Consider the following 14145-nt stretch of genomic DNA (forward strand, 5'->3'; position numbering starts at 1 on the left):
GTTGCCAAACCGTTTGGTTGTATAGCAACCACGCCGGAAGTGACGTTGTCGCCATCGCGGAACCAGGAAGGCGCCTCGTCCGCGGCCGTGCGGGGGAGAGGGGGGGGGTGAAGCGCGGGAAGTGCACATGCGCGGTGCAAAGCTGCGGGTCAGGCGCGGCGCCTGCGCGGTGCAGAGCCGCGGGGCTGGAGCGGCGCTCGCGACCGCGCGCTTCCGTCTGGCTCGAGGACCAACCGGCGGATGCTGGAACGGATGTTGGCTGCCGGCTGCGACCCGGGCCTGGGTCAGTGAGGAGCCCTCGGTTCCGCCAGGCCGGTGTCCTCTTCCGCACCCGCTGTGCTAGTGGGGGGGACGGCCGGTGTGCGAGTCGAGGCCAAGGCTCGGTGCGAGCTCCCGCACTGCTCCTCGCGGGCTGAGGTGAAGGACAGAACCCGCTTGACCACAGAACCCCCGGGGATTAAGGGACATAAATTATTTTTTTTTTAATTATTTGGTTTGTACGGCCTGGCCAGGACTAGATGAGACCCTCTCTATTGCTATTACGTAGGACTATTAAAGTGTGAATATTGTCCCCAGGACATTCACGTTAAGACCAATAGATATTAAACTGCTTGGTAAATTATAATTAGTGTGCCTGGGAGGGAACCAGTCGCTCATGACACCAAAATGAGTTCAAGTAGGCTGGCAATGGATCTCTAACGAGGCTGTTCTGGCCCACCGATGTACAAATGATTTCATTCCTAAGTAGTTGGACTATCAGGCCACATTTGCTGCCCCTCACAGTGAAAACAAGATGTTCAATAATGAAAGTTCTAACACACAGTTATGCTGTCTCGCTTCAGGTTTTCTGTCAGATATTCCACTGTAATAATGCTGGTAAGTATGAAAGGAGTGCTAGAACTTTGTGTGCAGACGAGTGATTTGGAAGCTTAGCTTAAAGCGTGACGAGAATTCCAAAGGTGGGGCTTTTACTGTGTTACAGGCAAGCAGCAGCTTGCATCGTTGTGCATGAGACCCGCGACGCCTAGTGAGGGATCAATGAATTACAGCGGTAGCAGCAACCTCAGCAAATTTGTGCCTTAATTTTTCTGAGCCCCTGTCCCCATAGGGTGATGCAGAGTTGGCAAGAAGTCACGTGAATGTGATGTGTGTTGCGTTATAGGACAGGATGGGTGACAGCATGCATACCTTCTAATGTTGTTCCCTGTCGGGGCATCCTTGAAGCTGTGGGGCATGGAGTACATTACAGAGAAGACAGAAGCAGTATAGGCTGTGTCTGTCTATGAAAACCCTAATTACTTTAACTAAATTAGTTGCAGTTGCTGGACTACATAAAGTGTCAGTAATTTTATAATTTGAAAAGGTCTGATATCTGACTTTAAACTCTTAGTTGCTCCTCCAGCCTACAGTCTTTACGTACAAGTACTGTTGGTTACTCGGTTTCCGCCTCCATTGCCCAGAGTTTTGTTGTGGTAAATTGAAAGAAGGTAGCATTTGTATCCTAATTGGAAGCAGAGTTTAATATGTAGACATTTTTAACACAAGGTCATAAGGAAAACTAACCATGGAACCACTTGTGAAGACCCTGCCATTCTCACATGAGCTGTATTTACTATAGTTAATTATGTGTGTGTTTGGATGTGTGTATGAGTGAGGGTGCCTGAAGAGGCCAGAGCTGTCAGACCCCTCTGGAGCTGGAGTTCCAGGCGATGGTTAGCCACTCAGATTTGGGCCTTCACAGCTGAGCCTCCTCTCCAGCCCCTTATTTATTTGTTTGTATTTATTTAGTTAGTGTGGATACCGTGAGTTCAGTTAAAGTCCCTAGAATTAAAGTTGCACCACCAGACAGGGGTCCTGAGAGCTGAATTTGGGTCCTCTGCCAGAGCAGTATACACTCTAACCAGTGATATGTCCAGTCCCGAGAGTAGGGTGGTTAGTTTGTTTGGTTTGGTTTTGTTTTTTTTGAAACAGGGTTCCTTTATATAGCAACCCTGGCTATCCTGGAACTTGTTTTGTAGACCCGGCTGGCCTTGAACTCACAGAGATTGCCAGTCTCTGCCTCCTGAGTGCTGGGATTAAAGGTGTGCATCACACTGCCCAGTTTTGGTGGTTTTTTTTTCAACAAAACTTTATGTGCGTGTGCCAAGTGAACACAGCAGTACTGTGGTCAGAGGACAACCGTTAGGAATCCTCTCTGCCCACTGTGGGTTTGTCTCCTTCAAGAGTGGCTTGCAGGGGTCATACTTGGCTTGTCAGGCTTGTCAGGCTTGTCAGCAAGTGTTTCACCACCTGCGTCATCTCGCTGGCCTCTTCACATTGTCACTTAAACTGGGCTCTAGCATGCAACTTAATACCTGCTCCAGCTCCTGAACAGTGGGATTACTGGTATGAGCAACTATGCCTGGTCTGTGTTTCAGATATTAATAAAAGAGTTTCCGCGTAAATTCACATCGTTAAAAGTCAGTCTGTGCACCTCCCTAATTTTTGTAGGTTTTTATTTTCAATATGTTACTAGTATCTCTATATTTATTGATAATAAAGTATCTGTTTCTCTTTTAACAAGAAAACCTGAAATGAAATTCAATTGACTTAACACTTGTGATTTTAGTAACTAGATCAGATATTTCCTTATGATAGTCTCTTTTTTGTATTTATTTCAAATTTATGTGTATGATCAAATTTTGTTTTTTCATTGCCAGTACATGTTTTTTTGATATGAGGAAAAGGGAGTCAATTAGGAAGTGTAAAATTTAAGCTTTTAAAACACTTTATTAATTCTAGGAGTTAAGAAGTGTCCATTCCTTCGCTGTACATCAGAGCAATTTATCTGCATACAGAAATGGAGTAATGTGTGAAGGCAGCTGGCAAATTAAAGATGTTAATGACCTAAGCTCTGTGCTGAAATAAGATTAATTGGACTGCAAGTGCCATCTTAGGTAAGTCATTTTAATAAAAAATATACTTAAAAGATGGGAAATTCTAAAATTGAGAACAAATACTCTTAGATGAACCTTGAATGTGTGTTTATTTCACTCTTGTGCTCTTCTAAGAGTTAAGAGAGCAGGGGTGGTACCCAGCGCTCTGGAGGCGGAGGCAGGTGGAGCTCAAGGCCAACCTCCTCTACCAAGACAGCCAGGGGTACACAAAACAAGCACAGATTACCTACTTGGTGTTTATTTTAAAGCAATGAATAGATATGGTGGCACATGCTTAATCCCAGTACTTAAGAGGCAGGTGAATTGCTATTAGTTCCAAGCAGACTTCTACATAGAGAATTCTCGGCAAGTCAAGGCTACATGGTGAGACCCTGTCTCAAAGAAATAAATTAATAAATAGCTTTAATATCTTATTTATTAGGCATTAAACTGTTGTATTTAGTTAATTGTGTTTGGTTTTGTGTTTTGGGGGTCCTGAAACTGGCTATGTGAACCAGGCCTACAAAGACACTCCTGCCTCTGTCTGCCAAGGCTAACGGCGTTGCCACCAACCAGACCTAGAATACTGTACTCAAAAACGTAAAACTGGAGCCACACTGACCAGAGCCCACATTCCACTTCTTTAATAATTGCTTTATAGAGCTTTAAGATGAGAGTGACAGCAATTGTATGTAGTAGGGTATTAAAATTAGATGAGATGTTTGAGTAATCTTTCAAAAATATTTCGTCTCTTTTTTGTTTACATGTACCAATTTTATCGTTTTCTTGGAATTCTCTATGGTTACTATTTTTTTGTGTGATAGTTTTCACCCATAATAACTGTTATTATGAAACTTAGTATTTCCATTTCTTTTGGAGATTTATAAGTTAATCATTTCCATTCTAATGAAAACAAAAACATCTGTCCTGTCATATGTGGTGTGTTTACTCAAGTTAACATTTGGTACCTCAAGACTAAATGATTTAGAGAAAATGCAAATAAATGTATCAAAACCTTTAACAGAAGTCAAACTAATTTTGGAGAATTGAGTTGACTTACATATTTCAGGTGTAGCATTAACCAATCATTTAGTCAAACTCTGACATTGAGTTCAACCTGAAAGCCATTTAAAAATTATATTTTATGGGCTGGAGAGATGGCTCAGTGGTTAAGAGCATTGCCTGCTCTTCCAAAGGTCCTGAGTTCAATTCCCAGCAACCACATGGTGGCTCACAACCATCTGTAATGAGGTCTTTCGCCCTCTTCTGGCCTGCAGGCATACAGACAAAACATTGTATAAATAAATAAATATTTTTAAAAAATTATATTTTATAAAGTTACATGAACTTAAATTTGTTCAGAATTTTTGTTAGTATATAGAATATTCATAACATATTATGACCTGTTACTTGATATGAGGATTATTACAAATATTATAAGCTAATAAAGTGTGGCACTTATCTTAGGAAAATAAATGGTAGTCCTAAAACAGCCTCATAAGTGCCAAGATGACAGCGTGTACTACCACCCCTAGCTCTTAGCAGGTTAACGTTTACTTCTGATCCTAAGTAAGTGTGATGGATACGTAAACACAGTATGGTTAGGGATAATATTTCTTCTTCTGCAGGGTAACCCAAATCTCTTACTGGAACCATGAAAGTTTTGCTGGTGTTTGACTTCGACAATACAATCATAGATGACAATAGTGACACCCGGATTGTACAGTGTGCTCCAGACAAAAAGCTTCCCATGGAACTGCAAGATTCTTACCAGAAGGGGTTCTGGACAGAATTTATGGGCAGAGTCTTTAAGTATCTGGGAGATGAAGGGGTGAAAGAGGATGAAATGAGAAGAACAGTGATATCCATGCCTTTCACTTCAGGGATGGTGGAGCTTTTCAGCTTTCTAAGGATGAATAAGAATAAATTTGATTGCATCATTATTTCAGATTCAAACTCAGTCTTCATAGATTGGGTTTTAGAAGCTGCTGATTTTCATGATGTCTTTGATAACGTGTTTACTAATCCAGCAGCTTTTGATAACAGTGGTCGTCTCACAGTGAAAAATTGCCATGCTCATTCTTGCAATAGGTGTCCAAAGAACCTTTGCAAAAATGCAGTTTTGGTAGAATTTATAGATAAACAGTTAGAGAAGGGAGTGAGATATGCACGGATCGTTTATATAGGAGATGGTGGAAATGATGTCTGTCCAGTTACCTTTTTAAGGAAAAATGATGTTGCCATGCCACGGAAAGGGTATACTCTACATAGGACTCTTGCCAGAATGTCTCAAAATCTTGAGCCTATGGAATCTGCTGTTGTAGTTTGGTCTTCAGGTGTTGAAATAATTTCTCATTTACAATTTCTAATAAAGGAGTAATGTGCCAACCACTGAAATGTGTATTAGTTAAGATTGGGCTCACTAACATGAAACTAAACCCCCAATATTAGTACCTGTAAAAATGAGAGGGGTTTTCCTCTTTAAGGAATTCTGGTGATATTTAACGGCACTTTGTTGCTTAACTAACCTCAGCTTTTGGCTCCAGTCAATGCCCTCACAGCAAACATTCTGGCCAGCGAGAACCAGGGCAGTGGGGTTGTAACCCTTTGTTTAAGGATAGTTTCCAATTGTACCAAGCAGTTCTGTGTAAATACCATTAGCAAAAAACTAGTCAGTGCCTTCCCTAACTGCAAAATACAGCATTCATTCCAGTTGGCCGGGTGCCCAGGAAAAGGTGGAAAAAATACATAACTGAGGTAGATGGAACTTGTGGTCTAGTCTAAGGATGGTTAGTGAATTGTATTTTTTTAACTTATTCCCGGAAAAGGTGGCCTTATTTTGCTCATTTATTTAAAAAATATACCCAGTAGTTAGAAATGTTGAACACAGCCTGATGCCCTCATGCTCTGCTGAGCAGGACGTAGAGATATGTGTGTTCACCCATAACCCACTGCTCGCTCACTCTCTCTCTCTCATTCCCGCATTACACACCAGAGGTTGGACTTCTCGTTCCTGTTCCGTGAGTTTGCCCCTTATAATAAAAAAATACAATTAAAATCTTTTGGACTTAGCTTGAGATTCTTTGACCTCACCCCGTTCCAGCAGCACTCCTCCAAGGTGGCTCAGCATGGGAATTACACAGAGCTGCCAAGGCCTTAGGCACGTGCATGCCTGAATGCAGTTGTGTCGAGCCAAGGTGTGTTCAGTCGGTGGAGGAGCTTTGTGCTGAGGTTGATGACAAACTAGGAGCATTTTTAGGCATCTGTGAAAGCAAGAGAGGAAACCACATAAACTGTCGCGTGTTAAAGATGCCGTTGAAGAGTCCTTGAAATGCAAGAAATATCAGCTTATTTTCTCCTCACCCCCCACCCCCGGCAAGAAAAGACGGACACTTTATTCACATAAGAATAAAAGGCTTTTGGGGGCTGGAGAGATGGCTCAGAGGTTAAGAGCAGTGACTGCTCTTCCAAAGGTCCTGAGTTCAATTTTCAGCAACCACATGGTGGCTCACAACCATCTGTAATGAGATCTGGTACCTTCTTCTGGCCTGCAGGCATACAAGCAGGCAGAACACTGTATGCATAATAAATAAATCTTTTAAAAAAGAATAAAAGGCTTTCAAATGTATATAATATCCTCTGAAATCTATTTTTAAAATAGGGGTGCAGTACTTTAGGTTTTATTTATTCGTGTGGGTTGAGGCATGCCATGGTGCATGTTTTGGAGGTCAGAAGACAGCCTATGGGAGTTGGTTCTTGTTCCACCATGTGGGTCCCAGGGATTGAACTCAGGTCATCACCATTGGTGACAAGTGTCCTTAACTGCTGAGCCATCTAACCAGCCCATTATGTAATTTTTAAAAAAATATTTATTTATGTATTTGAGTGTTCTTTGGACTTTATGTCAGAAGAGGGCATCAGATCCCATCAGATAGTGTGAGCAACTATGTGGCTGCAGGGAAATGAACAGTTATTACGAGGCTAATACTGGATTTTTAGACTGAGTTGGTAGCACACCTTCCCTTTTTATTTTATGGAATAGTTTGAGAGACACTGTTGGTTCTTTAAGGGTCGCACAGGAATCCTTGGTTGGGAGATACTGTATTATTGCCTCAAGCTCATTTTTCTTTTTTTAAATATTTATTTATTTATTATATTCTTTCTGCGTGTATGCCTGAAGGCCAAAAGAGGGCACCAAACCTCATTACCGATGGTTGTGAGCCACCATGTGGTTGCTGGGAATTGAACTCAGGACCTTTGGAAGTGCAGGCAATGCTCTTAACCTCTGAGCCATCTCTCCAGCCCTCAAGCTCATTTTTCATTATAGGTCTATTTAGTTTATATCCTCTTAATTTAAGTTTGGTCAGTCATGTGTCTAGAAATTTATATATTTCTTTTATATATTTTCAATTAGAATAAAAAGATGTAAAAGTGTTTTTGAAAAAACCTCTAGATTTCATTGATCTCTGTTGAAAGGTCTCCCTTTTTCATCTCTAATTTTGAATTCCTTTGAGGATTTATCTTCTGCATGTGCTGTGTGTGTGAATGTGTGCAATGTGAGTACGGATGCCAAAGAAGCCAAAGAGGACACAAGATCCCCTGGAGCTGACATTGAAAATGCCGAGTGGTTTTTAGTCCAAGGTAGACCTTTGGGTGGTGTTTGTCGACATAATGGCTTTACCACGATCCAAGTGGAATCATTGTTGTGGGGCTTCATCATCCTTTCGGAGACTCCAAAGGTTGCTGTTAGTAATGGTGACAGTTCACTTGAGAAAACTTAAACATTTTAAATATCATAAGCAGTAGATCTCAGAGAGATTAAAGAACCACAATCTATTAAATACATCCAGGGTACACAAATTTAATTCCTAGTTACCTGATTCAGACTCAAACCTGAAATCATGCACAGGAAGCTAAATGAAACCTATTCTAGAATCAGTTAGTACTCTATATGACCATTAATATCATGACAAGAAGTTTGAATACATTTACATATTGATCTTACAAATTTTGAAATAATATTTATACATTAAGAAAAATTTTAGCTGGGCAGTGGTGGCACAGGTCTTTAATTCCAGCACTTGGGAGGCAGAGACAAGTGGATCTCTGTGAGTTCGAGGCCAGCCTGGTCTGCAGAATGAGTTACAGGATAGCCAAGGCTACACAAAGAAACCCTGTCTCAAAAAACAATAACAACAAAATTCCTTATCACACTGTCTATATCTTTGCCATGATATGGCAGTCTTCACGTGAGTATTTAATATTTTGGGGCTTGGAGAGAAGGCTTGATACTCTTGAATATAACATGAGTTGGGTTCGTGGTACCCACACTGGGTATCTCAACTATAGCCTCTTCTTCCACAGACCTAAATCCTTCTTTCAGTTTCCAAGAGAAGCTGAATACACACAGACAAACCTATATATACAAAGTAAAAATTTAAAAATAAATAAATTGAGACATAGTTCTGATGTTGATTGTTTTACTTTTTTTTTTTACTCCAGGTCTTTGGTTTTTTGGCTTTTTTTTTCTCCTTGGGGGGGACCCACCACCCAGTTCCCAAATCACACACAGAGGCTTAACTATTACTTATAAATGCCTGGCCTTAGCTTGGCTTGTTTCTTACCAGCTTTTCTTAACTTATCCCATCTACATTTTGCCTCTGAGCTTTTTCCTTCTCTTCTGTATGTCTTTCTTTCCCTCTTTCTCCATGGCTGGCTGGGTGACTGGGTGGTTGGCCCCTGCCATCCTCCTTTCTCTGTTGTTTCTCCTTCCCATTCCTCCAGAGTTCTCATTCTATATTTACTCTCTGCCTGCCAGCCCCACCTAGCCTTTCATCTGTCTTGCTTCTGGCCGTTCAGCTCTTTATTAGACATTATTATATTTATTAGACCATCAGGTGTTTTAGACAGGTAAAGAATCATAGGTTCGGGCTGGAGAGATGGCTCAGTGGTTAAGAGCATTGCCTGCTCTTCCAAAGGTCCTGAGTTCAATTCCTGGCAACCACATGGTGGCTCACAACCATCTATAATAAGGTCTGGTACCCTCTTCTGGCCTGCAGGCATACATGTAGACAGAATATTGTATACATAATAAGTAAATAAATATTTAAAAAAAAAGAATCATAGGTTCACAGAGTCAAACAAATGCAGCATAAATAAAAGCAATACATCTTGGCCGGGCGATGGTGGCGCACGCCTTTAATCCCAGCACTCGGGAGGCAGAGGCAGGCGGATCTCTGTGAGTTTGAGACCAGCCTGGTCTACAGAGCTAGTTCCAGGACAGGCTCCAAAAAGCCACAGAGAAACCCTGTCTCAAAAAAAAAAAAAAAAAAACCAAAAAAACAAAACAAAAAGCAATACATCTTTACCTCACTAAACAAATGTTTCACAGCATAAAAGTATCACACCTTAAAATATCCTACCACATTGTAGTGATGAGGTGATCACCACGTAGTTTAGTCACCTACTTCTTATGACAGAGGTATTTTTGTTTGTTTGTTTGTTTGTTTGTTTTGAGATAGGGTTTCTCTGTGTAGCCCTGGCTGTCTTGGAACTCAATCTGTAGACAAGACTGGCTTCACAAAAATCTTTCTGCCTCTGCCTCCCAAGGGCTGGAACTAAAGGCATGTGCCACCACCACCTGGCTATAACAGAAAATGATCTTGAACTTCTGATCCACCTGCTTCTGCCTCCTGAGTGCTAAGATTACAGGCATGCATCCCTATACCCAGGGTTTTTTATTATTATTACTTTTTAGTGTTTATGTGTGATTTCTCTTTGCGCATGTCTAGTGCCCTCAGAGGCCAGGTGAGACATCCAATACATTGAAACTGGATTTACATGTAGTTGTGAACCACCATGGGGATATTGGGGATTCAACCTGAATGTTCTGGAAGAGAAACCAGCACCCTTAACTGTTGAGCCATCTCTCTAGCCCCTTAACCCAATTTTTAAATAAATAAATAAATAAAATAAAAACTATGCCTTTAAAGGCCATTTGTATTGCGAGCTATAATTATACCTCTGGTGTACTTTTCCCAATACTATTTCTGTTCCACCCACATATTCATTATTTTTACAGTATGTAAATTTTTGTCTTCTTGTTGAAAGCAGCTCTAGAGGATAGTTAGAGGTTTCCCTCTAACATCTCATACACTGTTTCAAGGTAAGAAAGAGTGAGAGCAGTAAGCTACCTGCAGGGAGCCATTGAATGGGTCCAGCATTTTCTGTTAATGGTGTGAGTAGGTCCGGAGTTGAGAGTGACTTCCCTACTCAGCACGGGACAGACTGTCTTTCAGAGCATGGGGGAAGGGGTCCTTCACGTAGCTAATAAGACAGAGGATATGCAGCCGCAGAGGGATGAACCGAGCAAACTCTCCTACCCACATTTATTCTGTTCTCGGGGCTGTGCTAGCTTCTCTGTGGGCATTTTCAGATGTGCTTTGTGAGGGTTTATGGGATAATTTATTCGGAGCCAAGAGCTAAATCTATTCTTGTTTATGTTATGCAGAGTGATGTCTGTGTGATGATGGTTCATATGGAAACAAATCATGTTTTCCTAACAGAAAATCTTGGAGACTCCCGTTGTTTATGGAAAATGTTACTTAGAGGAAAAAAAGTTAGTTTCTCTTTTACTTCTAAGTGACAGGTTTTCAATTGCATATGTAAGCAGCTAACAAAAAATATTTATAAAACTGAATACTGGTTGCTACATAGGGTTTTATAACCAATGCAGAAAAAAACCTTGCTTGTTCACCTTCTTTTCTTCCTTACTTTTTTCTTTTCTTTTCTTTCTTTCTTTCTTTCTTTCCTTCTTTCTTTTCTTTCTTGACAGGGTTTCTCTGTGTAGCCCTTGTTGTCCTAGAACCCGCTCTGTAGACCAAGCTGCTTGAACTTACAGAGATCCACCTGCCTTTGCCTCCCGAGTGCTGGAATTAAAGGCACGTGCTGCAGCTGCCGCCTGGCTTTCGTTCACCTTTTTCTAATACTCTACAGTCATAGTCCGGCATTTGTAAACATTCATAGTTATTTATATATTTGTGTGTGTTCATGTCACAGTGCGGGGGGGTGTCAGAGAATGGCTTGAGGAGTTGGTTGTCTCTTTTCGCACTGTGAGTCCTGGGGCTTTAACAGGCCATCAGGAATGGTGGCAAGGGCCTCTGATGGCTGGGGCGTCTTGATGGCTCATATTCTGGACTTTGTTACAATATGAAAGTCACATTCTTTTCACCAGTTTCAAACAGTATTTTATCTTCAATTCAATACGAACATACACTGTGTGCATCGGGAGGGGTCGTGTATGTGTGGTGCATGCACATGAATATATGGGGCACACATGAACCCATGCAGAAGTGAGAACACGGTATGAGTCTTCTGCTTCACCATAGTCTGCCTTGTTGCCTTGAGACAGTTCCTCAATGAACTGAAAGCTTGCTGTTTGAGCTAGGCTGGCTGGCCAATGAGCTATTGGGATGTGCCTGCCTTCCCAACCCTATGTTGGCATTATAGGAGCCTGCAGCCTTGCCTAGCTTTACGTGGGTGCTGGGGATTTGAACTCAGGCACTCTGTCTGCTTGCAGTAGGTAAGATGGCTTATCTAGTGAGCCATCTCCCAAACCCCACAAGTGTTTAAAATTTTTGAAACAGGATTTTAATTTTTCATCCAGGCTGACCTGGAACTCAAGATTTTCCTGCCCTCAGTGTTGGGATTACAAGCAAATCAATACAAAAGTATATTCCCCGAGAAAACTATTGATGGTTCCTTGCATGTTTAAATCCAGATAATATTCTATTGCACAGTTTTGGGTGTCATTTACCAAATACTTGCGGGATGCCTACCAAACAATACCAGAGTCTGAGTGTCAGACATCTCATGAAGATGAGTGCCTTGCAGAGGATTTTTTTAAGAAAGATTTATTTTAGTTCTTTTGTGTATGAGTGTTTTTGCCTACATGTATGTAAGTGTACTATGTGTACACTGGTACCCAGAGAGTTCAGAAATGGGCATCATATTCCCTGGAAATGGAGTTATGAATGATTGTGAACCACCATGTGGGTGTTGGGAACTGAACCCAAGTCTTCTGGAAGAGCAGCCAGTGCTGCTGAGTCATCTTTCCAGCTCCCTATAAAGAATGTTAAGTTTGACTGAAAAGGACTGACATACATATGTGTACTGTATAATACTAAGTAGTGTTTCATCATATTATTATTGAAATAAAAGTAATTACATGGAACTAGGCATAGTGACGCACGCCCGCCTTTAATCCCAGCACTCAGGAGGCTGAGGCAGGCGGATCTCTGTAAATTCCAGGCCAATCTGATCTAGTGAGACCCTACCTGAAACATTCAAAAGCAAACAAGACAAAAACAAAAAACCTCCCTTCCCACCTGATTCTAGGCTTTGGAGTGTTGACAACCAAAGATAAAACACCACACCTTCTGACTTGCAAAAATATTTGTCATTAGAGTATCTTTGGCGGTGGGGGTCACTGCAGGTGTGTAGGAATGTGCACCTGACTGGCCTGTGTGTGGAGACTGATGGCTGATATCAGGTGTGTCTGTAATTGCTCTCCGCCCTATTTTTGAAACCAGGTCTCTGTGGACCTAGAGTTCCCCAGTTTGGCTAGGGTATCTTTGCCTCTTTAGTGCTGGCCTTGTGCCCATTATTTTGTTTTTGTTTGTTTTATTTTTATGAGACAGGATCTCTCTACAGAGCCCTGCTCTTCTTGAACATGCTATGAAGATCAGGTGGTCTTGAACTCACTGAGATCCTCCTGCCATCCCCCACCTTTGCCCACTGCTGGCATTAAAGGTGTGTGCCACTCACCGTGCTTGGCTGTGCCTGGTTCTTCATGCTGAGAATCTCTACTCAGGGCATGATGCTTGTGCCACAAGCATTGTACTGGGCCATCTTCTCAACCCCATAATGTTCACCTTTTAGTTTATTTTGGTTTCTCAAGAGAGGGTTTCTCTGTGTAGCCTTGGTTGTCCTGTAACTCACTATGTAGACCAGGCTGACCTCCGATCAAGAGATTCGCTTGCCTCTGCCTCCCAAATGCTGGGATTAAATGTGTGTGCAGCCACTGCCTGGGCTGTGTGGCTGACTAGTGTTGCTGCTTTGCACTGATCTTCAGGCAAGTTTTATTTATTAAAATACAAATGAAATATCACTACAACTTCCAGAGAACTTGCCAAGACATGTCAGTTCTCAGGGACAGCCAGATAAATACACCTCTGTGGACTGTATAAAGCGTGCACTTTGAACTTTCCTTGCGTAGTTTGCGCTGGAAGTAGTGTACAATTTATATACATGTATGCATCAGCCTTATAAAATTATACCTACCATTTTTATCAGTAACGACTGATATGTAAATGAAGTCTATAACAATTTCTCTTTGCCAACCACCTACTCATGCTGATAAGGATACCACAATTAGTATATCTAGCATTTAATGGAAGGACTTTACTTAGTGGTGTTTTAATGAAGTAAAAATAATGATGTTTAGAAGCCAGGAGCTCTTCGAAAGGTGAAATATGATGTGGCCTCATTGTCAACTCCACGCCAAGCCAAGCTCTATCTGCTGAGAATCCTTTAGTCTCATCTCTGGTTGGGCCCATATTTCACTAGGACTTGGAATCCTGGGTCGTCTGTTTCCTGACGTTGTTTTCTTTATGGAAGCTACTCACGGGTCTGGAATGTTTCAGATCTACTCACCTTTGCAGGGGTCTCTTTGGTTTTTGTTTGGTGTGGTCTTTCCCTACTGGGAAATGAACCTGTAGTCTCTTTGATAAAGCATCAGATGAAGAATAACTGCTCTTGTAATATGCCCCAGGGTCTGTGTGCTTCTCTTGGCAAGGTGAGGCTGATGAACACGTGATGTGTGTGGGTAGAAGCCAGAGGTCAACCTCTGGCGTTGTTAGTTAGGAACTTTATACCTTGATTTTTGAGACTGTGTCTCTCACTGGGGCCTGCAGCTCCTGTCTTAGGTTGCACTGGCTTGTCCATAAACCCTAGGAGTCCATCTGTCTCTGCATTCTGAGTGCTGGAATTACAAGCACAGGCCTCTGTGCCCAGCTGTTTAAGGCGGTTGTGAGAGTTGACCTCGAGTGTTCGTGTTTGTGCAGCAAGCACCTTAGCCATCGGGCTTTATCCCTAGTCTCAGGCAACATATTTTTAAGCAATAATTCAGAACTAGGGAGCATTAGACACAGTAGGCAAAAGTTTTGTTTTG

At 41.8% G+C, this 14145-nt stretch overlaps 1 protein-coding gene across 2 annotated transcripts; it reads left to right on the plus strand.

Moving 5' to 3' along the window:
• Positions 1–133: 133 nt before the first annotated feature.
• On the plus strand, positions 134–5306 carry Phospho2 (phosphatase, orphan 2). Of its 2 annotated transcripts, none has more exons than XM_041631368.1 (4): positions 134–417; positions 843–876; positions 2782–2936; positions 4544–5306. In XM_041631368.1, exon 4 carries the CDS (start codon positions 4570–4572, stop codon positions 5293–5295), a length of 726 nt encoding a protein of 241 aa, XP_041487302.1. In that variant the 5' UTR covers positions 134–417; positions 843–876; positions 2782–2936; positions 4544–4569; the 3' UTR covers positions 5296–5306. The 2 variants fall into 2 exon arrangements, with proteins under 2 accessions (XP_041487302.1, XP_041487303.1); XM_041631369.1 differs by having other exon boundaries at positions 144–283.
• Positions 5307–14145: the final 8839 nt, after the last annotated feature.

Source organism: Microtus oregoni, unplaced genomic scaffold (genome assembly GCF_018167655.1).
Source record: "Microtus oregoni isolate MIOR12 unplaced genomic scaffold, Mior012 000037F_ref0000500, whole genome shotgun sequence".
In the NCBI taxonomy this organism is placed as follows: domain Eukaryota; kingdom Metazoa; phylum Chordata; class Mammalia; order Rodentia; family Cricetidae; genus Microtus; species Microtus oregoni.